The 25,770-nt window shown below is 42.5% G+C and overlaps 1 protein-coding gene across 1 annotated transcript in view; it reads left to right on the top strand.

The window, feature by feature from the left end:
• The first annotated feature begins 290 nt into the window (after nt 1-290).
• Armc3 (armadillo repeat containing 3) overlaps nt 291-25,770 on the top strand; it is an 83,080-nt gene continuing 57,600 nt past the window's right edge. Inside the window, 7 exon segments of the mRNA XM_042055318.1 lie at nt 291-373; nt 3,815-3,863; nt 10,408-10,525; nt 12,843-12,968; nt 19,757-19,825; nt 20,268-20,443; nt 24,620-24,814. Coding sequence (XP_041911252.1) covers nt 3,816-3,863; nt 10,408-10,525; nt 12,843-12,968; nt 19,757-19,825; nt 20,268-20,443; nt 24,620-24,814 — 732 coding nt within the window. The 5' untranslated portion in view covers nt 291-373; nt 3,815.

Here is a 25,770-nt window from a genome sequence, read left to right as displayed (position 1 = left end):
AGTAAGAAAGGGAAGGCTCCAATTAACTCATGGCTTCTTTGCTGCCTGTGGCTGGGGGGCAAAAGAGCGAGAGAGCAAACAGGATCTTCCTTATTTGGGCAGTTAGAAAGGATATCTGAGGTTGAGGAATTGAGGGAGAGAAGGAGAGTTTGAGACTTGTTAGTTTTGCCGTGGCACGATTATGGTTCCCGCAGGATTGATCGCCGCCAGGGCGCTGGACAAAGGGCGCCTTGGAGCTAAGAGCCAACTTCGGGCCGAGCACGCAGGCGCAACCTGGTGTCGCCTAGCAACCAGGAAAAAACAACACTGAACCGCAAAGGCCAGTGCAGTATGATAGGTGTAGGAAGCTGCTGCTCCTAGAGATTCCGTGCAGGTAAAGGCAGGCCTGGCTGTTCACCTACCCTGAGGGTGGGGACCTCTGGGACAAAGGGAGGGGGACATCTGAAGAGCTGTCCGAGCCAGCACCGGCAGTTACCAGCGGCACCGGGGCACTTAACCGGAAGAACCTGAGACTCCAAGAGGGACGTGGGGGTCAAAGATCCTGTCACTTGACTGTAAGTGACACTTGAAGCAGGAGTCTACCTGCTCCAGCCCTCCTCTGCGGCTTTAAGTCTCCTCAAAGCCAGTTTCTGCCTTCGGGAATACCTGAAACTCAGAGACTGAGGGGGCAGCAAGGGTGGGAGGGTGGAATACAAATGACAAACCGGGAGATCGGGAGATAATATCGCTATGAAAGGCACAATCTTAAGTCAAATCCATTGTCATAATCAGTTTAATGAACTTAGAACCCATTCATCCCGCTATCTTCCAGCTATATCTATATTCCTAAAGAAACTGAGAGGTGGGTCTAAAGACATTCATTGCAGCTTTGCCCATAATTCCAGAAAATTGGAAATGAGAGGCTAGATGAGTAATGGATTCGAAAGCATTATTTAAATGATATGCTGATCCACTGAAGATGCTAGGGAGATAAATGGAGATGGAAATGTTTTGGACTTGCCCTTTAAGAATTTCTTAGGGAAATGATCCACGTAAGGAAATTGACGATAGGCAGCAGAATTCAGGAAAGATGCTAAAATCACAGTAGAAAACATGAGCACACAACGGAACTCTATCAAAATAATACACATCTACCTGGGTTTACCTTTGGGTGAATTTTCTTTTGTTCATTGTCCTATTCTTTGTTTTCCAAATTCTCTACGGTGAAATGCCTAGTCTTTATGAACAAAAAATTAGCTTGTGTGGATAGTTGCTCCCACCTATACTAGCGGTTTACTTCATTCCCCCCAGAGAGCGATCCCAATATAGTGATACAAGTCAGCCACCTCTGACCTCACGGTGTTGCCCAGGATCCTCTCCAGGATTGCAATGCTGTGTGTCTTTATCCTCTGCACCCCTCGTTATTCTATTGTTCAGACCTACCCTGGAATAGGAGACAATAGCATGAGGACAACTGAGACAACTACAAACAGTGAGGTGTGGGTGTAACTTAACTGTTTTCTGAATGTTCTTCAGAGGAACTGTTATAATTCTATGTATAGCAATTGCTGCTATATCTCAGAATTGCTTACGAACTTACATCCACACCTAGAGATTGACTCTGTGATAGTTCCTCGGGGTTCTGGAATTATTTCAATGTGTTTCTCTTGATGAAACAGGCTCACAGTCAAAGGCCTATGTGCTTTTCAAAGCATGTATGGCTATTTGCGATTTGAGAAAAATGTTGGCTCTAAGCTATGGAAAGAACATTGAAAACAAGTATTTTAGTGTTTTATTCATATTATATCTCTATATATTTGAAAATAGTTTTCTCATTTTGTAAGAATTTTCAGGCATTCATAATAGTTGCTGAGAAATTTCAAAGGCAAATCCTGATGAAACTGTGGGGCTGGGGATGGGTCAGGGGTTCGGAGCATCCGTTGTCCTCGCAGAGGGTCAGGGGTTCGGAGCATCCGTTGTCCTCGCAGAGGGTCAGGGGTTCGGAGCATCCGTTGTCCTCGCAGAGGGTCAGGGGTTCGGAGCATCCGTTGTCCTCGCAGAGGGTCAGGGGTTCGGAGCATCCGTTGTCCTCGCAGAGGGTCGTGTTTGAGTCTCCTCATCCACACTGCTGAGACGCCGGAGAGATAGGTCAGGGGTTCGGAGCATCCGTTGTCCTCACAGAGGGTCGTGTTTGGGTCTAGTCATCCACACTGCTGAGATGCCTGAGATGCCGGAGAGATAGAGGGTCAGGGGTTCGGAGCATCCGTTGTCCTCTCAGAGGGTCAGGGGTTCGGAGCATCCGTTGTCCTCGCAGAGGGTCGTGTTTGGGTCTCGTCATCCACACTGCTGAGATGCCTGAGATGCCGGAGAGATAGAGGGCCAGGGGTTCGGAGCATCCGTTGTCCTCGCAGAGGGTCAGGGGTTCGGAGCATCCGTTGTCCTCGCAGAGGGTCGTGTTTGAGTCTCCTCATCCACACTGCTGAGATGCCGGAGAGATAGGTCAGGGGTTCGGAGCATCCGTTGTCCTCACAGAGGGTCGTGTTTGAGTCTCATCATCCACACTGCTGAGATGCCTGAGATGCCGGAGAGATGGGTCAGGGTTCTGAGCATCCGTTGTCCTCGCAGAGGGTCGTGTTTGAGTCTCGTCATCCACACTGCTGCTCAAAAGTCTGTAACCCCAGTATCAGGGGACACAAACACTCTTTTCTGGCCTCTTCAGGAACCTGGAAAGCACATAGTGCACATACATGAAGACACAACACCCCCACATATAAAATAGATAAACCTAAAACATATTTATACAAGATTATATTTTTTTTAAATATTTATTTATTTATTTATTTATTATGTATAAAGTATTTATTCTGTCTGCATGTTTGCCTGCAGGCCAGAAGAGGGTATCAGGAGGCCTCATTACAGATGGTTGTGAGCCACCATGTGGTTGCTGGGAATTGAACTCAGGACCTTTGGTAGAGCAGGCAATGCTCTTAACCACTGAGCCATCTCTCCAGCCCTACAAGATTATATTTAGTGAAGAATGTTTCTCTTAACATTTTAGTATACTGGATAAGGCACAAGGTACCCCAGGATAGGATACGCCTGCCCAGTTTTTCAAAGGCCTTATAACTCAAGTTAGGCACATGGAATTGATGTCTTTCAACAGCTCCCGAGTTACTGAGGTTATGTGGCCTTTTGATGCATTCAGTGCATTCAGGGTCTGTAAGACGTGGAGCAGCTTTTGACTCCCGACAAGCAGTCTGAACTATTCCTGACACTGAAGGGCCTTTTCAGGGATCCGACATTCCGAGATTTATCGCAAGACTTCAGTAACTTCTTTTCAGCAAAGCGTTAGTCACAGGAAAATAGAGTTAACAATTTTCATAATACTGAATTCATGTCATGTGCTAAATACCTGCAGGTGCATGACATAGTTGCATGCAAAAAAAGGCAAAAATGCCTGCTTTGTGGCATGTCATGTGAATTTCAAAGACTTAACCACAAGTCCAGCATAGGTGGTGTGTAAAAGTGCTGTGCTATTGCTCACTTAGTTCAAAGTCAGGTCACAAAAACAGTAACTTTTCTCAACTGAGCAAAACGGCGGTGCTCAACTGTCTTAACAGTAAGTTCTTCGAAAACCAGTGCTTCCAACAGGAGCACACAGAACAGTTTGTGCGCTTGCAGTAATTCCTACATACATTGCAAGCTTTAATTGGGGAAAAATGTGAAGAAGAAATGGCCCTCCTCCAAAGAACACAGACAACTGAGAGATGGCGAGTGTAGGATCTTATGATGCGCAAATCACATTTTCATACTTTTGCATCTTTTTTTTTTCTAGGATGGGTAAAAAGATAAAAAAAGAAGTTGAACCTCCCCCTAAGGATGTGGTAAGTTTCTGGTGTAAATAACCACTAGTTTGAAAAAAATCAATTATTCTGACAATTTGGCATGTCCCACGGTACACATGAATGCATGGTGGCAGAAGTCCAAAGTCTGACTAATGATAAGATTAGTCAGAGAAACCTAACAGAATATAAACAAACATGTACAACATTGTCATTATATAATTAGCAAAATTAAACAGCAATTACTATCTTTTCTAGTATGTAGACAAGATGTTTGCAGTCTAGGTAATGAACAAAGAGTTTCATTGTATTCTTTTAAATACTTGAAGTTTGGATTCACTAGCCTCTCATTAATATGAATTTCCAAGAGAATTTTCAGAAATAAAGAGAACTTATGCTACGGTGCTTACATACTTGTGTATGACTCCTGCTGATGGTCTGGGACATGAGACGTTCCGTATTTTCCAGTTGGAAAGTAGTCTGGGGTCATCGGCTCCTTCTCTTCCACATGTTAAGCATAAACATGGCCCCTTACAGAAAGCCCTTTTCACTCCTAAACACATGGTTTATCTACTCACTTTAATCAGTTACTGAAAGACTACATTACTGTAGAAAACGACCTTTGAGGATACTGACTTTGGAGTCTTTCTTAAAAACATGCGTGGTGTGTTTTTCATCAGACGGAACACAAACACAAATGAGGAATTCCCAAGTTTGCAAATATTGGAAAGCACAACAGAAAGTCGCCCTCCAAGTCAGAGCAGCCAGGCTGGAAGCTTTGTCTTATGGCCCCTTAAAAACTGTATGAATCACTCTGACCAAATTGCCAAATTTGGCCAAACTATTTCAGCTTTGTTTATCTTTGAAATGGGAATTGCGCTCTCCGACTCAATTAGATTGTTATATTATTAGTCCAAAATAAATTAAATGAAGTTCTCAGGGCTTGACATATAATTCAGTAAAAAAAAAAAAAATTTGTTATTGTAGGAATCCTCAGTACTCTTTGCTCTCTCTCTCTCTCTCTCTCTCTCTCTCTCTCTCTCTCTCTCTCTCACTCACACACACACACACACACACACACACACACACATACAAATACACACACACTCTGATGACCACCCAGATATATGATACTTTATGACAGAGTAAAGATGAAGGCTTCTCTACCAATCACTTCCACCCATTTGTGCATTGGGTCCACTTCCAGACCTCTATGCCATTCAGGGAGGATGCGGCAATACCCACCTCAGAGGGTGAAGACCCACTCCCAACAATGAGCACTAGACAGCACCAGGTGCTTGGAACACTGCTAAGCACCAGCCTCCACTCCAAGTGCCCCAGACCCACACGTGAGCCGGGCCCAGTGGTGTGTGCCTACAACATCAGGACTACAATACTTTAAGGTCAACTTGGACTACACAGTGAGACCCTGTCTCAAAAAGAATGAGCAAAAGCAAAGCAAACAAGTGTAGCCTGTGACTGCCATATTGGAAAGACAAAGTGAGGAGCGCCACTGTCTCTGAAGTCCAACAGAACTTCACGGCGGTTATTTCCCGAACGGAGCTGGGAGACCAGCTCTGTGCGCCTCTGCTCTTGCAACAGGCTGGCCTTAAAGAGCAGAGCCTAACCAGGTGCTGCTTCTTACTGTCGTTCATTCTGTGGTAATTTTGGCTCACCATTCATTTTATACAGAGCGTGACATTGTAATTTCACAACAAGCTTGCTGGTGGCTGACTACCTCGTGGGGAAGCGGATGGGCCATGTGATCATAGCTCAGTTTTATTTGTTCAGTTGTGCGGCATTCTCTTACAGTCATCGTTTTATTCTCAGCACCTTTTCAAATAAAGAATTCCTGCAATACTGTAGGCCAGCAGGAGAACCAAATGCCAGGCCAAACGCCTCCACTGTCTGCCAAGCACAGGCATTTCTGCCACACAACTGCTCTTGAGAGCGTAGCTCCTCTGGCCCCCATCTTCCTCTATGCTTCACATCATCTCTACTGCCTTGTTCCTAGTGATGACTGGAAAGCACAGCAGCATGTCAGAGGGTTGACTGGACCTCCAGGAGAGAGCAAATGGTGCTTAGTTATCGCTCTTGCTTCAATGGATTTTTATGTGCTCTCTTTGAAGACTATAGTTATCATAGCATTCTCCCATGCAAACATCGCAAAGTTAGTTTATAAAGCAAGCTTTAAGATAGTCAAATATTGATTGAGATTTAGTGCTCTATGGTATGACTGTAGTCTCAGCTACTCTGGAGGTTGAGGCAGAAGGGCTGCTTGAGTTTGGGGTTTCAAGGCCAATCTGGGCAACACAGTGGAAGCTAATGTCAAAAAAGAGAGAGGGAGGAAGGGAGGAAGAGAGAAAGAGAGGGAAGGAGGGAGAGAAAAAGGGAAAAAGGGAGGGAGAGACAGAGGGAGGGAGGGAGGAACTTGGGAAATGGTTCAGTTAGTGATAGTACACAAACATCAGGACCTGAATTCAGATCCCCAGAACCCACATAGGTGACTCTCATCTAGAACTCCAGTACTGTGTGGGGGACACTAGAGGAGGGGGAGATGGGTAGATCCGAAGCTTGATAGCTATCAGCCTCTCTAGTCAAATCAGTGAGCTGCGGGTGTAAAGAGACTCTGTTTGCAAAAAAAGGAACAAAAACGTGAAAAATAATTAATACAAGACACTTCTGTCAAACCCTGGCCTCCAGATGCACTCACACTAACATGTACAACACACACACACACACACACACACACACACACACACACACACACATAGAGGGGGAGGGAGAGAGAAGAGGTGAGAGAGAAGACACGAGGAAGACTTATATTAGGAAATTAAAGATCTGAAATGGGGTTAAGTCTTTTCTGAGTGTGTACTGGTAGGGAGAATAGGCAGCTAGAATGTTGGGAAACTGCTTAAAGTCTCAGAATGTCTACCTACAGCTGTGATCCTCAGAGAATGACAAGCAGTCAGGGAGCCTTGCGAGGGTAGAACAGAAATTCTGGATACTTTGGCTGCAATTTCAGAAACAGAATGTACTTTTTGAAGCCCGCTAATGGTTTGGGTTTCCTGATATTAGAAGGAGCTGCACACATAAATCACCTTAACTCCACAAACTGAACTCAGAGGACATGTTTTGTCCCCAACAAAACATGGGGTCCATAGCTTCAACTTTTATTAAGGAAAGAAATGAAGTGATCAAGAAATCGTAAGAGGCAGGTGACATGGTAGTCACTGGTGGTGGCAGCCTTAGAAATGGTCCCTTTGGAATTTGATGAAAGTTAAGTTCAGCTTGGATAAGTGCAGCCAGCAGAAAATGGAGAAAAGAAACATTTCACCGTGTTTTTGATCTTGAAAGGGATGCAAGGGCAGAGCGTGAATAGTATCTAAAGTAAGTTTATTTTTGTTTCAAAATAAGAGAGATTTGATTGGAAGGTTTTGCCTGGAGTCTACAGCACAGAGAACCAATGAGAACTGGCCAACAGCAGAGAAGTCTGGTTATTGGTCCCCTGGAGACTTTAAGTTGTAAACTGTCTGGGTGGAACTGTACATGAGAATTAACACGTGTGAACTAATAAAAAGCTATGAACTGAAGAATTTTTAAAGCGCACATGAGTCTGAGAATTATATTTTTTATAAGAAAGTCTTAATGAGGGGCTGGAGGGATGGCTCAGAGGTTAAGAGCACTGGCTGTTCTTCCGGAGGTCCTGAGTTCAATTCCCAGCAACCACATGGTGGCTCACAACCATCTATACTGAGATCTGGCGCCCTCCTCTGGCGTGTGGGCATACATGGAGGCAGAATGTTGTATACATAATAAATAAATAAATCAAAAAAAAAAAAAGAAAGAAAGTCTTAATGAGTTTCTAGGGAATTAGCAGGCAGAGTTTCCAGAAGTACAATGTCTCTATAGTATGGCTAGCCTTGCCATATGATAAAGGCTTTCCTGGACTTGCCATGGGCTTGAAGTAGACAACATTGACCCGGATGTAGGATAAGTGCTTGCCATAACAAAATCCAGTGTCCATTCAGTTCTCTTCATCCCTATCACCAAGAAAAAAGATCTACACACTCAACTACATAGTTATCATAATGTTAATCAGCTGATAAAAATAATTAATGATGAAAAAAGGAAAATGTGAATTATATCAGAAAAACAACCAATAAGTCATTAGAGGAAATAAAATAGAAAGCTAAAAAAAAAATTCAGTTACCAAAAAGACAGGAAAAAGAATAGATTAGGGGAAAGTGGAAACAGCAAGATGGTCAATAAAACTCAACCATATCAATAAGCACACTACATATAAATGTTGAAATATTTTTAAGATGAGAGACTGTCAAATTAATAAAAAGACAAGACTCAAGAAAACTTTAAGGATATATGGATATGTATAGGTTAAGGGTGGCCAGGAAGACACACACGCCATGTAAACACTAATCATAAGAAAATTCCCACATAGCCAACAAAATAAAGTTACAGAACAAACATTGTTATCAAAGGACAAGGTGGACATTTCATAATGACAAAAATTTTTATTTTTAATGATCTTAATAGCACAAATTTTAAAAATATGAAAAAGGGGCATTTCTGCTGTATAAAGATGAAATATTTAAACACAATATTGATTTTGCCAAAAATTAATATCCATATCATATAACACACTACAGAGACAAAGTAGGCCTAATGAAGCAGACACACTGTGCTTATACAGGTACGTTGATGGTAGGATTGCAAAATGGCTGAATTACTTTGGGAAAACATGGCATTTTCTTGTGAATTTAACTACACACTTGCCATTAACCGCACGTCTGTTTGTGAGAGTGTGTGTGTATGTGTGTGTGTCCAGATGGATGTGCTGTTTGTGTATTTGGAGACTAGAGGTCAGCATCAGATATTTTCTCCAATCATTTTCACCTCTAGTTTATGAGATAGGCTGTCAAGGAACTTGGAGTGCAGACTTGCCCAGAAAGTCCCAGGGCTGCTCCTGTGTCTGCCTCCCAGCACTGGGATTCCAGGGAGTCGCTTCTGCATCATCTATTACCCATGGGTATCAGACATAGACATTCTTTATCAATGTTGAGACAGTACTGTCCTAAAATCTGGCCGAAGGCATTTGCAGATAAAGGTGCATGTCACCAACCCTGACGACCTGAGTGTAGTGCCAAGGATCCACATGATAGGAGAGCGCCTGCTCCTCTGAGCTGTCCTTTGACCTTCCATGTATTTGCACGCATGCATACACACACACACACACACAGAGAGAGCGAGAGAGAGAGAGAGAGAGAGAGAGAGAGAGAGCGAGAGAGAGAGAGAGAGAGAGAGAGAGAAAGAGAGAGAGATTGAACTAAAAATGTACAAATTTTTCAAAATCCAAGAGGTTTTTCTCCTCTGTATGATTTTTTCCATTCCAGATACAACCTTCTAGGTTACATTGAGCATCCATTTCCCTTTTTTAACCTTGTTTCACACAGTGAGGTCACCTTATATCCCCAAACATTCTGAGATGTTCCAATAGGAAGAGTCATCCCAGAGAACCAACTAGCACTTGGAAATCCACTTACCTGCATCATAAACAGAACTACTTCCTCCATTCGTCTCTGGAAACGGAAGAAAACTGTGTCATAAGTTGTGTGCTCTTTGCCCACAGAAAGCACCAATGCTATGAATTTGGTCTCGCTTGGTTTTGCTACACAAGAATTGCCCAGACTCAGCCTGACACAGGTCTCAGAGTCCCAGAGCTTTCCTCTGTGCTATGCTACCATTACCCTTTTCCAGAACGTACTCAAGTTTGTATCTTATTATATACATTTCCCAGTTTTTCATCATTGTTCCTTTTCACATATGTTATTCCTGCTTTTTCATTAAGAGTCCGGTAGTTAGAATACATATTGACTGTTGAGACAGGGCACCAGATATACTCAAGGATTCTTGTGTGAGGGTTAGAACAATAGCAATATAACTTTATTTCAGTGAGCATCTGTGGTATGACAGACAAGGAGTTAAGTGTTTCGTCATAACCTCTTTAACCCTCCCTTGATTATTCCAGATATGCACATTATCCCTAGAACACAGAAAAAGGAACCAGCATTCTAGAAGCTTCAGCAACTTGTCTGAGACAAATTGAGAAACCACATCTGTAACTCAAATCCTTTCTTCCCTTCTCACTGTGCTCTGGAAGTCAGAGATCTATCTGTGGTCTTTAAGATGTTTCCTTTAATTTTATTCTGTGTGGCCAGGTGTTTTTCTTGCATGTATGTCTGCACACCACATACATGCAGTGCCCACAGAGGCCGGGAGAAAACATCAGAGCCCTGGAACTGGAATTACAGAGATTGGGAGCCATCATGTAGGTGCTGGAAACCAAACCGGGGTCTACAGGAAGAACAGCCAGTGTTCTCAACCACTAAGCTATCTCTTCAGCCCCAGGGATTTCTTTTGAAATAGGAACGTTCCATTTCACCTACTGGGTGGCGACCACATCTTTTTGCAGGAATGTGACCTCTTTAAGTTTTAAACCACTGCTCATTTTTTTTTTTGTGACATTTAATGATTACATGTGAACCTGGTTACTCTTTTTGAATTTCAGTTCGACCCACTCACAATTGAAAGCAAAAAAGCAGCCACTGTGGTGCTCATGCTCAACTCTCCAGAGGAGGAGATCTTGGCCAAAGCCTGTGAAGCCATCTATAAGTTTGCTTTGAAAGGTTTGGATTCCTTCAGTTTGTATTTCTATCTCGTTTCTATTTACTGCAGGCCAGTACCTTCTTCACTAGTCTGTAGCTTACTTCCCATGGGAACATTAACGCCCTACTTGAAGGCAGTGCGCCTACCTGTATGCGGTGTCCAAGGGTCGGTCACAGCATAAAGCAGTCAGTTTGGCCACTCACTATGGGAGAAAGCATAGGAGTCAAGCGCATGCCCATCATTTTAGGATTGGGGAGGGGGAAGCAGAGGGTTGTAAACGCAAAGCTAGCCTGGGCTGTGCAGTAAATACCCTGTCTTTCCCATCACTCATTCACCCACTCACTCACTCATTCAATCAACCAACAAGAAGAAATAATGCCACAGAAGCAAAAAGAGCCACCATTTGAGCAGTAAGAGAAATTGCATTGGATCATAACCCACAGTATAAAAGTATAAAATAAATATCCCTGTGTATAAACAATATTGATATGAAGAGTAAAATTTAAGATCACCACCATCCCATCTCCATGCTCCCTTCCAGACAGTAAATATCCTTTTACCCCCGTAAGTCCCCATTCTAACTTTGCTCTGTTGTCTTCCAAAGCCCCTCCCTTAGAGACTTCATTTGCCCGTCTCATTGGCCCCTTTCCCAGTTTCCTTGCTTTCCCATATTTCCTTCTGCTTGGATGTGCAGTTGTAACAGTTAGAGGATACACTCCACACGAGAGAGAGAGAGACAGAGAAAGAGAGAGAGAGAGAGAGAGAGAGAGAGAGAGAGAGCACTGTTTGACTTGCTGATCCTGGCACTTAATGTTTTCTAGTTCTGTCCATTTTCATGTTAATTTTATAGTTCCATCTTCCTTTACAGCACAATAAAATTCCATTAAAATAAAATTTAACAACAGGGAGAGATTGTTGTATTGAATTAAAAATCAAAACCAAACTACATGCTGCCTTCAAGGAAGACGCTTAGACTATAAGGGCTCAAATAGAAAATGAAAAGAGATATCTCATTAAAAGACTAAACAAAATAAACCTGGGGTTTCTATAGTAAATAAATAAACATCAAAAGGAGTCAGAGGTCATTTCATTAAGATAAAGAGGTCAAATCACCTAAAGACTGCAGAAACTCTTCCCTAGCTATGAACCTGAAAGAGGAACTTCCAAATGCATGAAGCTATTTATGAGGAGAGATAAGCATCCATAGACACTCCCCAGAAAGAGAATTCAAAACCCTTTTTTTTTCAAAAAAAATTCAATAAATGGAAGAATAAATAGACCATACGTGTAAGAATAAGACGACCTGGCCATCGATACTAATGAGTTTAATCTGGTACTGAAAGCGCTCTCCAAGATCTGTGGAGTGAACATTATCTCTCAAGAGTATCTCACAGAACACTCGCTTCAGTAAACTGCATTGTGAGGCATAAGACAAGACAAACCAAATGTTAAGGGATTCTAAACTATTCAAAAATGTATCTCTGAACCGCAGAGGAATCACATTAGAAATCAATAATACCAGATATTCCAGGGAATCATTAAACACTCAGAAAGTAAGCACATACTCCTATGTAACTCATGAGCGAAAGAAAAAGGGGAATAAACGTGAAAATTGAGGTGATCTATAATAACGTATAGAGGGCTGGTAAACGAGTTTCAGATAAACCTTTATTGCACCATGTTAGAAAAGCAAGCTTTAGCATCAGGGAGCTGACTCAGTGGGGGTGGGTAAGGGTGCTGCCCTGAATTTGAATCCCTAGTACCCATGTAAAAGTCAATTGTTCTCTGACTTCTATCCATGTGCATACCCTCACATGCTAAATGCACACGTGCACATACACAAAGATAAAATTTTAAAAGTTTCAAACCTAAGCTTCAGCTTCTTTTTTTTTTTTTTTTTAAGAAAGAGAAATGGTAAAGGAGAAATTAAACTCAAAGTCAGTAATAAATATAATGGGTATCTGAAAACAAATCAATGGAACAGAAAATAATAAGAAGGAAGCAGAAACTGAGCTGGCAAAAATAGAAAATGAGGCAATCTTTAGCTCAGTATGTCTCTTAAACATGGGTGAAGAATTTGTAAAGAAAACTCTAGCAAGTTAAATCTAACAACTGAGTTTCACATGAAGACCCCAAGATTTGTTTAACTCTGAAGGATTAGTCAAGGTCTTCTATCCTACGTGATAGGCAAAGAGAGAAGCGAATATCCAGGGTGCTGGAGCCCCGGATTGGTTCTGAGAGAAAGCAAAGAGCAAATAAGAAACTGAAGTCACACAGATTGGAGGTCCCGAGAGACAGAAGGCACTCATGTGTGCTCTTGTTCTACTTGGCTGTCAGGTGAGGAGAATAAAGCAACTCTCCTTGAACTTGGAGCTGTGGAGCCTCTGACCAAACTGCTTACCCACGAAGACAAAGTCGTAAGAAGAAATGCTACAATGATCTTTGGCATCCTGGCTTCCAACAGTAAGTAACGATGTTTTGAAATGAATGAATTTTCCTTTTTTTTTTCAAAGTTAACTTTGAGGGATTTGCCTAAATTTTATTTAAGCCAACTTAAACATCAGCAAAAAATGTGGTGCAATGTAACACATGATTTCATAGTTTTAAAAAATATGTTTATTTAATGTGTATATATCTGCACTTGAGTACAGATGCCTTAGAGGCCAGAAGAGGGCGCTGGATCTCCTGGAGCCAGAAGTACAGGTGGTTGTGAGCTGTCCAGTGTGGGTGTTGGGAACCGAGAAGAGGAGCAAGTACTGTGAACACTGAACCATTTATCTATCCGATTTCCTACTTGAATAGATTATTAACAGAGGTGGAGATAAGTATAGCATCTCACCTCAGAGTTAGTGATGATGCCCTAATCTAACAGGTTAGGAAAGAAATTATCTCTTAAAATGAGCCCCCCCCCAAGTTAATATAGTGTAATTTGCCTGTACGCATGTCAGTTATACTTCAAATAAATTTCCTAGTATATGACAATCACCGTAGATTCTGTTAAGTTGACTTTTTAAAACTGCTAACTATTGCTCATATAAAAATAATGAAGTTGTATATCTTGAATTCAAATTATTTAAGTGAATGCTCTTGAATCAGATCTATTATTTGATTAATTTTTTCATCTGTTTAGGAGTGTGGTATTGCAGTATTAGCTAACACATGATCTTCTGGCTGTTAGAAGGGCAGTTTGGCAGAGTCGTGCCAACAGTGGTGGTCTCCACTGGTGTTCAGCATGTATTTCTCCAGACATAAGTCACTTCTCTGTGTTTTAGGGTAGTTTTTGAGACACAAATTTTGTAACTTACAAAAGTTTCAAAAAGTATTTTGAGCCAACATCTTTGTAACTACAAAAAGATTCAATGATACTCTTAATGGGGGTATGAATTATAATAGAGAATGGATTCAACCGGGGTAGACAGAAATAAACCCACCTCCCAGAAACAGTATGTGACTAAGGTCATCACTTTGTCCCTTGCCATGACCTCCACTGGATACGTCATGAATTTTTCCCTTTCTCCTCAACTGGCAGTTTTTCTAGACAACAAGTGTTATACACAGATTTTTGCATATTCAATGACTTTTTTCTGTTTGTTTTTTTCTTAATTTCTATTGATTCTCTTACTTGTTCATTCATTCATCTATATTCTAATATATAAGATACTTAGTTCTTGAGCAACTCTCTACAATGTTGGTGAAAATTCTCAGCTCAGGATCTGTAAATGGGATTTTGTGACACTAAGTTACTAAGAACTAGGGGCTGGAGAGATGGCCAGCAGGAAAGCGTGACTTCTCCTCTTGCAGAGGACTGAAGTTTGGTTCCCAGCGCCCATACTGGGTGGTTGATAACTAACTGCCTATGAGTCCAGATGAAGGGGAAATCATGTCCTCCGGCCTCCTCTTGCATCTGCACTCACATATACATACCCGCACACTACCCACACACAGACACACACATACAGACACATACCAACACACACATACAGACACACACAATACCCACACACAGACACACACATACCAACACACACATACAGACACACACAATACCCACACACAGACACACACATACCAACACACACATACAGACACACACAATACCCACACAGAGACAAACACAGCCACACACACACAGACACACACACATATACCCACACAGAGACACACATAGACACACAGAGACACACACATACCCACACACAGACACACACACCTACCCCCCCACACCCACACACAGACACACACATGACACACACATACCCACATACAGACACACACGACTCACACATACCAAGACACACACATACACACAGACACACACACAATACCCACACACAGACAAATACAGACACACAAACAGAGACACACACACATATACCCACACAGAGACATACATAGACACACAGAGACACACACATACCCACGCACAGACACACACCTACCCCCCCCACACCTACCCCCCCACAGACACACATACACACACATCACACACATACCCACACAGACATACACACAGACATACACACAGACATGCACACATATCCACACACATACCCACATACCTACACACACATACACACAGACATACACATACTCACACACAGACACACATGATTTAACTTTTTAAAAATTTAAAGAAATATTTTCAACATGTGGGTCTTATGTGAGGGGTTCTCTGGGATCTCCCAGGCTCCAGACCCCGCCCTATAAGCTGGCTTTGACCAGTACTGTGAGGATGCACCACATCTGCTCAGCCAGCAGGGAGAGGACTGCTACCCTCAGGGTCCCAGTAAGTACCTAGTTCTCTTGTCTGAATAACGATGACAGGTTAAGAATACGTACCTGGTGTGAAGAGCAATTGTGGTATAATGAAAGGCTTTCTTTAGATTTCATGAATTAGATGAAATTTGAATTGATTGACTTGTATCTGATGATGTGGCTAACACATGGCCTCCCCAGCACTTGACAAGTTCTCCTTTTCTTGGAAGAATCAATATGTCCACAGCTATAGCTCCACTTGCCACATATGTCCTAGAAAACTTGGATAGAAGTTGAACAAGTAGCCGCTGGATCCTAACGAGTCGTGCCTCCGTGCTACTCTGTAAAGGAGTACACCTCTGCACTCCTCTGTTACAGCATCGCTGGCATGTATAATAACAACAGTGGCTGTCCCTTAGAAACGTGCCGCCCTGTGGCTTTCTACTCAGTGAACAACTGTGCTTCTGTCAGATGAATTGATGTTTCAACAGGATGCTGGTGCTGAAACTTCATGTGAGACAGCTCTCCTTTCACAACCTCCTCCTCTGCGGCCTCCTTCACTCCTTCTCCTCCTTCCCCTCCCTCTTTTCCTGCCTTTCCTCTTCTTCCTTTTCCATTTTCTCTTCCTCTTCCTTCATTTCTAGTTACTCCTCCCCCTACTCTTTCACTTCCTCCTCTCCCTCTTCTCTCCATATTCTTTCTCCCCTTCCTCTTCCTCTTTCCTCGTCCCTCTTCCTCCTCTTCTAGAAGTTACTGAGCTAAGTGTCTGCTGTGCCAAGCTGGAGTGATTCAAAAGACAGTGAAGTTACTTTACTGAACCCTCTTTTTTGGCCAAAACCCAACTGGCACTGTCTTCTTTCCCCGCTAGTTTGTACTTAATTCATTCAGAGCACACAACAGACAAGTCAGCCATGGACGCAGTGGTTGTAAAACAGACACAGTGGCTGTAGTCAGCCACTGAGAGTCCACCAGAAACCCTGTGTCAGGCAACCTCAGAAACCAGCATTCTGGATCCCTCAAAGCCAGCAGAGGGAGGTGGTGCTGTAAACCAGTAAAGGCCAAGAATGAATTAGATGGTAAAACCAAGATACCACGATTATATAATAATCGATAATAAAGCCTGATATAGTGGTGCCCATCTATAATATCAGTATGGGGGAGCTGGGGCAGAGGAATTGCAGTGAGTTTGACCTGGCTACCATAATGAAGTTTAGCCCTGCTAAGACTACACAATGAGGCTCTGTCTAAAAAGTAAACGAATCAGAAGAGAGCTAATGAAGTTAGAGCAGGCATTAAAGTCGTTGGTATATCTGCCTTGACCAGAAATCACAGTGGCACCCTGTTCAGATGCTGTTCACCTGGCCCCAGCACAGATCAGAATTTTCATCCAGTTGCTGAGGTTGAGGAGCTTCCCTGGTGAAAAAGAAGGAACTAAGACTAATATTGTGTTTACAGAGCTTGAAAGAGCAGCTCACCTGGCATTTTCTGCTGATTTCACATAAAAAAGGTTAGATTCTCTGAACAATCAACTGTCAAAAGGAGAATAGTAAGTAACCAACTGGGACACCAGTTCTCAGAGCTGCAGTGAACTAGAACCTTCCATCCAGTAGGGAGGAGTGGCTCAGCAGACAGGATGGACCCCGGAGTGGGTCTTAGGCACCTCTGGTCATTTGATCTAAATTTCATGGCATGAGACTCTCTGGAGAAGACTTCTAGCTTCTTTTGGCAAAGCAAGGTGTGGTGTCCACCTGAGGCCACAAGGACCATACAGCTATGAGCTTTCCAGATGACTGCCAATAACCCAGAAAGAAAGGAACTGAAAACCACACAGTCACCAACATGGTCTACCTTAAGGTCAGGTTCAATTAAGAAGGTCTGAAGTGCATGGGGGATGTTTTTATATATATGGGGAAGTGCTTAGAGATCTGAACTCCCAGCGATTGTTAGGATGTTTTCAAGCATTTTGCTTGAAATAAGGCATTTTGCTACAGCCGTCACAAAAATTGTTTTCAGCCATGCCAACTGGCATCAGAACAGCACTTGCTGAGACAGGTGCATGGAATTTGGATCCCAGAACCTTGCAAGGATCTAAGTATTATGCCAAGGCTGTTACCTGTCAATCAGTGAAGAAAATGTTTTTTAAACCTGGTGTTCGGGCATAAATGTCATCCCCTACTGTGTCCAGCACAGCTTGGGCTAGAAACCTGACTGAGTTGACAGAGGAATGAAGAAGTGGCAGATGTACATACAGAAAGTCTGGGATCAAGTGGGCTGTAGTCAGGCTGATGGAGAGTAGAAACTTCTACCCAAGGGCCCAAAGAAGGCTTTGCCATTTCCATGACCCTGACCTAGAAAAGGCTCTGTCAATTTCCTGAGCCTAACCCAGGAGAGGCTTTGTCAGTTCCCATGGGTCTGAGGCACTAGGGTCCTTCTCATTAACACATGCTCCCCCAAAACTACCTCTACCTCTGCTTCCTACAACACAGCACCTTGGAACATTGCATATCTTGGAACCTACAAAAGCAACTGTCCATTTGCTCTGCCTTCAGCCACTTGCAAAAGAAACAGAGAAATCAGACACAAGTTTTGACACAATGAAAGAAAAGTCACAGCTCTGAATTCCTCAGGAAAAGGTACTCAGTGAACACCAAACCTATTCAGTAATTAATATGGTCAAACTCATCCTAGACAGCTCACTTTGATGACCTTTCCTCTGAATCTAGTGGGGTTAGCCTTTTCTTATAGATAAAGGAAATAGATCAGAAGTTGCAAAACTAAAGAAACAGAGGTATTTTTTCCTCAAAAAAACTGGAGTTATGGGGCTGGAGAGATGGCTCAGAGGTTAAGAGCATTGCCTGCTCTTCCAAAGGTCCTGATTTCAATTCCCAGCAACCACATGGTAGCTCACAACCATCTGTAATGGGGTCTGGTGCCCTCTTCTGGCCTTCAGGCAGACACACAAACAGAATATTGTATATATAATGAATAAATAAATACTTTTTAAAAAAATGGAGTTAAGTCATCAAGAAGTGGAAGCACACCTGGCTATCCTTAGCTTAACAGACAGTGAGCTTCAAAAGCCAATGCATTTATCTCTGAGACTTTTGACATTTTTAATAACTAAATAAAATGTGAGCAATAAGGATATATCAGTCAAAATATGTTAGTATAATTGTCTGCACTCTACACAAGTTTATGGAAATCAAACTTAAAAATAACCTCAAAATGGAGAGAATAAGTGACCATAGATGCCCAACTCCATCTGATGCACCTATGTAAGCTAAGGCTCTGGAGAAGCCAAGGAAGAAGAGTTCAAAAGACTGAAGGAGCCAGAGGACTGTGACACCTCCTGCGAAATAGGGTCTTCTAGACATGACATGAAGAGTCACCAATGGAATCTCAACAGTATGGTTTCCTAAACAAGGCCTTGCATAATGACAACAGTCAATGTGCCAGTGTGGATGGGAGAAATGACACAAAGCTGCACCCCTACGTGAGGAACTGCTTAAAGGGGATGAATCTGTTTTCTCTATGAACAAGCTTGATAGGTTACACAATCCCATATAGTCAGCTCAAGACACATGTAAACGTGAGTAACAGTAAGCTGTACACACACACACACACACAAACACACACACCACACACTCAAGAGAGAGAGAGAGGAGAAAGGAGAGGAATAACAACAATTGAAAGTGCCAGCACCGGCAAAAGATATCCCAAGACAAGTTCTCAGCACAAAGGAGATTTATTTGCCCCAGAAGGACAAAGGGCAGGGAATAAGAGACAAACAGAGGAGACAGAGGATAAGAGAAAAAGGAATAGGAACAAAGGAAAGGGGAAAGGATATTTGATTGGGCATGTTAATTAGGGTAGGCAAAAGGGGGCTTTTGATTGCTGGACCTTGGTAGTCAGCCTCAAGAGGAAGAAGTGGCCAAATACAGGAATAGCCTCCATGACTAGTTTTAGGAATGTAATCTAACGAAGTTTTTTTCGGTTTTTTGTTTGTTTGTTTGTTTTTAGCAAGGAAGAGGAAGTAGTGAAAGGACAAGGCCTGCCAGAGCCATGTTTGCCATGCTCAGGCCCACTAGAGCATCTTCAACAATAATTAAAGAAAAGATCATAAATTTGAGAGGAAGTGAGGATATGGGAGGAGTTGGAGAAGGGGGAAGGGTGGAAACAATGTAATAAACCATTCGTGTATAAATATTTCCAAACAAAAGATTAATATAATAAAAAATATAGGACACTGTAAGTCAGCTTTTCTGATGTGTTCTGGGTGTATCTGGCAATTCTGCTGTTATTCTTTTTAGTACTGAGCAAAAGGCAGATGATGTCCAAGTGGAGTCAACTGACCTGGGTATGCATCCTGCCACTGCCTTTTTGCTGATCTCAGTATCCTTACCATGAAATCAGAGAGAAACACCTATCTTAGCAAATGCTTAGCAGACATCACCATTACTTTAACAAACATCTGTATTCTTTCTCTTCTTTTGTAGGTGATGTTAGAAAGTTGCTGAGGGAGTTAGAGGTCATGAACTCTGTTATTGCTCAGCTTGCTCCAGAAGGTAATTTTGCATCCTACAGCTCCAAAGTGGGACTGATTTCTTTTTGTATTTTATTAAACTACATATTGTAAAGAACTTAGGAGTCATCCACTGTGAACTGTCATTATAATCTTTCAAGCCACAGCACAATTTTAACTTTTCAAAAACTGCGATGTGAGCAAGATTTTTAGAGCTTTGGATTGCAAAGCTTCTGTGTGTTTGTCGTGTGTGTGTGTGTGTGTGTGTGTGTGTGTGTGTGTGTGTGTGTGTGATACTAAAATTAAGGCCAGGGCTTTGCATATGTTCAGAGAGCACTCTACCACTGCAATATATCCCATAATCCTGGATCTGCAGAACCTTCTGCCCCAGCCTGCCAAGTAGCTAGGATCATCACACCCCTCCTCTCCTATTGTAGAGCTTCTGTAATAGCTAACACGTTGTCTTGTTTATCTATGATATACAGAAGAAGTGGTAATCCATGAATTTGCAAGTCTTTGTCTCGCAAACATGTCGGTAGAGTACACTGGGAAAGTACAGATCTTTGAGCATGGTGGACTTGAGCCACTCATCAGACTGCTCAGTAGCCCAGACCCAGATGTGAAGAAGAACTCTATTGAGTGCATCTACAACTTGGTACAGGTAGGGATGGCTTCTAAACAGCGTTTTGGTGGTAGGGAATACAACTCAATGCTAAAGTGCTTGCCTAACACGCAGAAGGCCAATTGTGGGGATGGGATCCGAGAGATGGCTCAGAGGTTAAGAGCACTCGCTGCTCTACCATTGAACCCAGGATCAGTTCCCAGCACCCACATGGTGGCTTACAATCATCTATAGTTCCAGTTCAGGCGATCTGATGTTTCTTTTGGTCTCTGTGGGCACTTGTGTGCATGTGATACACAGGTATGTAGGCAAACAGCCATACACATAAAATACTTTTTGAAGCCCATCATGGAATTTATCTTTTTGTTTACAAAGAATTTTAAAACTCACCAGTTTTGCATAGTTGTTCTCAGCCCATTTTGTAGTAGGAATCCCCTTTTTTGTTCCCAGTGGCTCAACCCCAAAATAACCACACAGAAACTGTATTCATTAAATCACTGCTTGGCCCATTAGCTCTAAATTCTTATTGGCTAACTATTACATCTTAATTTAACCCATTTCTAGTAATCTGTGTATCACCATGTGGCTGTGGCTTCTGGAGCAAACTTTCTGCATCTGTCTCCAGCAGGGCTACATGGCTTCTCCTGACTTTGTCTTCTTTCTCCCAGCATTCAGTTTAGTTTCCCCTGCCTAGCTCTGTTCTACCCTATCACAGGCCAAAAACAGCTTCTTTTTTAACCAATGGTATTCACAGCACACAGACGGGAATCCCACATCACCATTTAGTACTTTTCACTCAGAAAAAGATACGGAAATTCCATGTAGATGCCTTTCAATTTAACTATTTGATAAGTAATTGTCTACCACATGAAAAGAAATAAATTTCTGTTTTAAAAGAACGCAATGGCATACATATTAAGGTAGGATTTATGTGAGTCCACTGTGTTTCTTTTAAAATGGGAAATCTACAATTCATGTCAAATCTGGGAAGTGTCAACACAAAAACACAGTTCTCATCTAAAAGCTTATTCTGAACCCAAACTTGAGTTACCTTGCCCTGGAGAACAAGAAATTAAGCCACCCCAGGTTCCATGTTCCCACATGGAAGCAAGTTCATGAAAGTAAGCAGAATAAAGAAAGTCACAAATCAAGGCAAGTTGAAAATACATTGGGGGGGGTACATCAGAGATGTGGTTACAGCAAGTAGGGGGAATCCCTCCTATACGTCTCAGATGGTATCTGGTGACATCCTTAACTTTGGGTTGGTAGAAGTTTGTAACATAACAGATTTCAAAAGATGTCTATCTGTTAGCCAGGGGATGTCAGTTCTGACCCAGAGGTGGGCAAGGATCGACTGTCCAGGGAGTTGAAACTAGCACAAGATAAGGTAGTCATTCTCTGAGCTGCAGTGTTCCCCGCCGTGGGCATCACTGCTGAGACAGCATCAATCTTCGCAGACAGCTGCCTTCCAGAATTCTCATTATAAAGGCCAACCACTGGGACAGTCCTTACTGCTTGGAGGACCAACTGGTCAAGGCTTTGGACTGTTTTTTGGTGAAAAGTCTGTCATCTGAGTTTCCTCAGGGCAATTCGTTATTCACAACAGCAAAAGCTATCTCATCAGGCTGCTTTTCTGTATATAAAAATTAACTCCATTCTGCTTCCTGCTGCGCTATCCCCTGTGCCTGGCCCTCACCCACAACAGGTCAGTTTAGAAAGACATACCAGCCTTCCCCGCTGCTTTTCCTGCTCGGGTTTCTTAACAATGAACTAATGTGCTTGGTAAGCTTTAGGTCAGCTGAAATCTTAAAACCCGTCAAGAGGGGCAGGGGAAATGGCTGAGAGATGGTATCTAGGCAGTGGGATGGAAAGAGACTCAGAAAACCTTCTTGGCCTCAATTGGTCCTAGCAATGTGACCTCCTCATGCACCTGAAACAGACATTCTCTGGAGGAAGTCCGGCCCCTTTCTGCTGTCCCTGAGCCAATGGGCTTTCCCTCACCATCTTAGCTTAGTTTCCTGTTGCTGTGATAAAAACACCGTCACGAAAAGCAGTTTAAAGAGAAAGAGTTGGTTCTGGTCCATAATTCAAGAGTGTATAGTCCATCCTGGCACGGAAGTCAAGATGGTGGGAGCTTGCAGCAGCTGGACACATGACATCCACAGTCAGGAAGCTGAGTGCAGTGGATCCACATGCTCGGCTAATGCCCCCCATTTCATATAGTCCAGGGTCTGCCACCCAGGGAATGGTCCCACAGATAAGATGGCTCTTCCCAAGGCAGTGAATGGAATAAAGGTAACCCCAAAAGCTAGAGAACCTCTTAATCTAGGAAACCTCTCACAGGCTTGTCTCTGGGATGATTTTGTCTTGTTCATAGTTGTCAATTAACACTCTTTATCCAAGTCACTCAATGACTTAAAACTGCCCATCCATGATAGGTGGTTTTAACCTCATGACTCCTCCTGGGTGCAGTTTTCTACTTTTTCTTTCAAGTGGAAATAAAAAGCATTGCCTTTGCAGTTCTTCATAACAGAAGCATTGGAGACTAAGAAGATATTAGGGCTGCTGCAGCTAAGTACCACAAGCTGGGTGACTCAACAACAGAGCGGAGTGCTGAGCCTAAAGGTTCAAAGTCGTGGTGTTAACATGACTTAGGCTCCAGAGACCAGGCAGAACCGTTCCTCAACTGCCCAGCTTTTTCTAGCAGCCAGCACTCTAGCCTCTGCCTTTGTCATCTCCATCCTCAAGAGGACATCAATTATTCCTTATAAGGACACCATTAAGCCTGGCGGTGGTGGCGCACGCCTTTAATTCCAGTCAGTATTCAGGAGGCAGAGGCACAGGTGAACTCCATGAGTTCGAGGCCAGCCTGGTCTACAAGAGCTAATTCCAGGACAGACTCCAAAGCTACAGAGAAATCCTGTCTTGGAAAAACAAGAAAAAAAAAAGACACCATTAAGGACTATGCCCCAGGGTGACCCCGTCTCGTCTAATTATATCAGCAGTGACTCTCTTTCCAAATGCAGTCACATTATGAGTCCCTGGGGACACTCTCTTAAAGGTCACCTATAACATTTATGCCTGAAGGAAGCTAAACATTTAGAAGTTGGGTAAATGATGAAAGAAGGAAGGCTAAGCGGAATACGGGAGTTTTTCCAGAGTGTGTCTGTGTGTGTGCATGTGTGTGTGTGTCTGTGCGTGTGCGTGTTTGCATGTTGTACATGCATATTTCTGTAGGTATGTGCGCATCTGTGCATGTGAGTGTGGAGATCAATGCCCGTCTTCTTCAATTACCCTCTACCTTATTTGTTTGAGGCAGGGTCTCTCCCTAACTAATGATTAAGGTAGGCTGGCCGGCCACTGCGTTCTGGGAATCTACCTGCTCTGCCTCCAACACACTGCTGCTCTGACTTCATTGCATGGGTTCTGCTCTGACTTCATTACATGGGTTCTGCTCTGACTTCATTACATAGGTTCTGGTAGCCCACACTTGTCTCCCTAGGCTAAGTGGCAAACACTCCATCGACTGAGCTACTTCCCCACTCCTACCCCTCTTCTCCACCTCCAGTGCTATTTTAATCACCTTTGAGTTTGTTTGTTGCTTTTTAAACTGCGATTTAGTAATAGAGTTCCAGAGTTTTCTCCACTGCTCAGTACAACACCCTTTGCCCTGCTACCACTACCAAAACTGGTTCATCCCATATAGGAATTTAACTATACCGACTATAGGAACTTAAGTGTCTTAAGTAAAGATCGTGTATTTGAAAAAATCCTGCTGTAAATTTGCACACTGAGTTGTCTACAACACCGAATGCTGCTGCTGTTTCACAAACAACCCTTCAAAGATCAAGAATCCAAGTTATTTCATCAAATACTATTTGAAACAGTATATTCATGTGAAAAGAATTGTATTATGTATAAATTTTAACGTAATATTGTTTATAGAAGTTTGTAGCAATATAAATCCTGCAAGAGATAGATAACATTGACTTCCTGTTGACAATGTCTACGTCAATAAATTTATTTTTACTGTCCATTGAGAGTTTTGCTTTTTGTTTTTTGTTTGTTTTGTTTTTTGTCTATAAGTTGTTTTGGAATCTGGAATCAATGCTGGAGAAACTATAACTTAATATTCTCAACAGAACAGAGACATTCTCCATCCTTGAGAGCGTTTGTTGTAGAATTATTAATGTGTTCCTTTGCATTTCACGGCAGGATTTTCAGTGTCGGACAACACTTCAAGAACTAAACGCAGTCCCTCCCATGTTAGAACTCCTGAAGTCCGAGTACCCGATCATCCAGCTGCTGGCTCTCAAAACCCTGGGTGTGATCACGTGTGATAAGGAGTCTCGGACAATGCTGAAAGACAATCAAGGGCTAGACCAGCTCACCAAGATCCTGGAAACCAAGGTATTGGCCATATTCCTGTTCATGCAGCTCTGAAATATTGTCCTAAAGTCTGGAAGTTTTTAATTTTAGTAAGCAAAGTTTACAGGAGTAACTCATTTATTGGGCTTCTTAAAGCAGGCTAGTTGTGGAGGCCATGGAGAACTAATAGAAAATCTGGTTTTGAAAGTTTAAGATTGTTCAGAAACACCTAGAAGTAATCCTTTAATTGTCTGTGGGATGAGGAGAGAAGAACAATTTACCTTCTAAAAACAACGAGAAACACTGGAGGTGAAGGTGCACGGCTCCCCTAAGGCTCACAAAGAATCTGTCTCCAGCTTTGCGTCTGTGTGTCTCATGTCTTCTGGTTACAAATGCCAGTCTAGCAGTGTGCTGCAGACCATTTAGCTGTATAGACATGGACATGGCTCAGATCCACACTGAAAGGGTCCCCAGGCTCTATTCCAGAGCCAACGCTGATATGTAGATTTCAGATCCACCGCCTCTATTTCAATGTATTAGACCAACCAAGCTCTATTTAGTGCCTTTTTGAAAATAAGAAGAGAGGCACAATCTAGGAGGTTAAAGGCTCCTTGAGTAAAAGTTTATTAAGTTTCCTGCCACATCCATCTACCTCTGATTCCATGACACCCTGTGCACCAGTTCTGTGTCAGGATTTTACATTTGTGGCGTAGAACCCTAACAGTGCTATAGGCTGTCTAATATGCGAACTATATAGAACTCTTAACAATACCATTATTTTATCCTATCATGTTATACTATTATTTCAAATGGAATGTGTAAATCATTAATCACAGGATGAATATAGCTTTGTCTGATAATGTCACAGTTCTATCCCCTATCTTCATGGGAAAAAAATGACATGAAAAGATCTACTCTGTCATAGATGTGATACAGGCGTCTGGAATATGTGATTTTGTTACCTTCTTATTTCTTTCAAAGTATGATAACCTATAAAA

The sequence above is a fragment of the Arvicola amphibius genome, chromosome 6, assembly GCF_903992535.2.
Source record: "Arvicola amphibius chromosome 6, mArvAmp1.2, whole genome shotgun sequence".
NCBI classification, from domain to species: domain Eukaryota; kingdom Metazoa; phylum Chordata; class Mammalia; order Rodentia; family Cricetidae; genus Arvicola; species Arvicola amphibius.
This window is presented reverse-complemented; position numbering and strand designations above follow the sequence as displayed.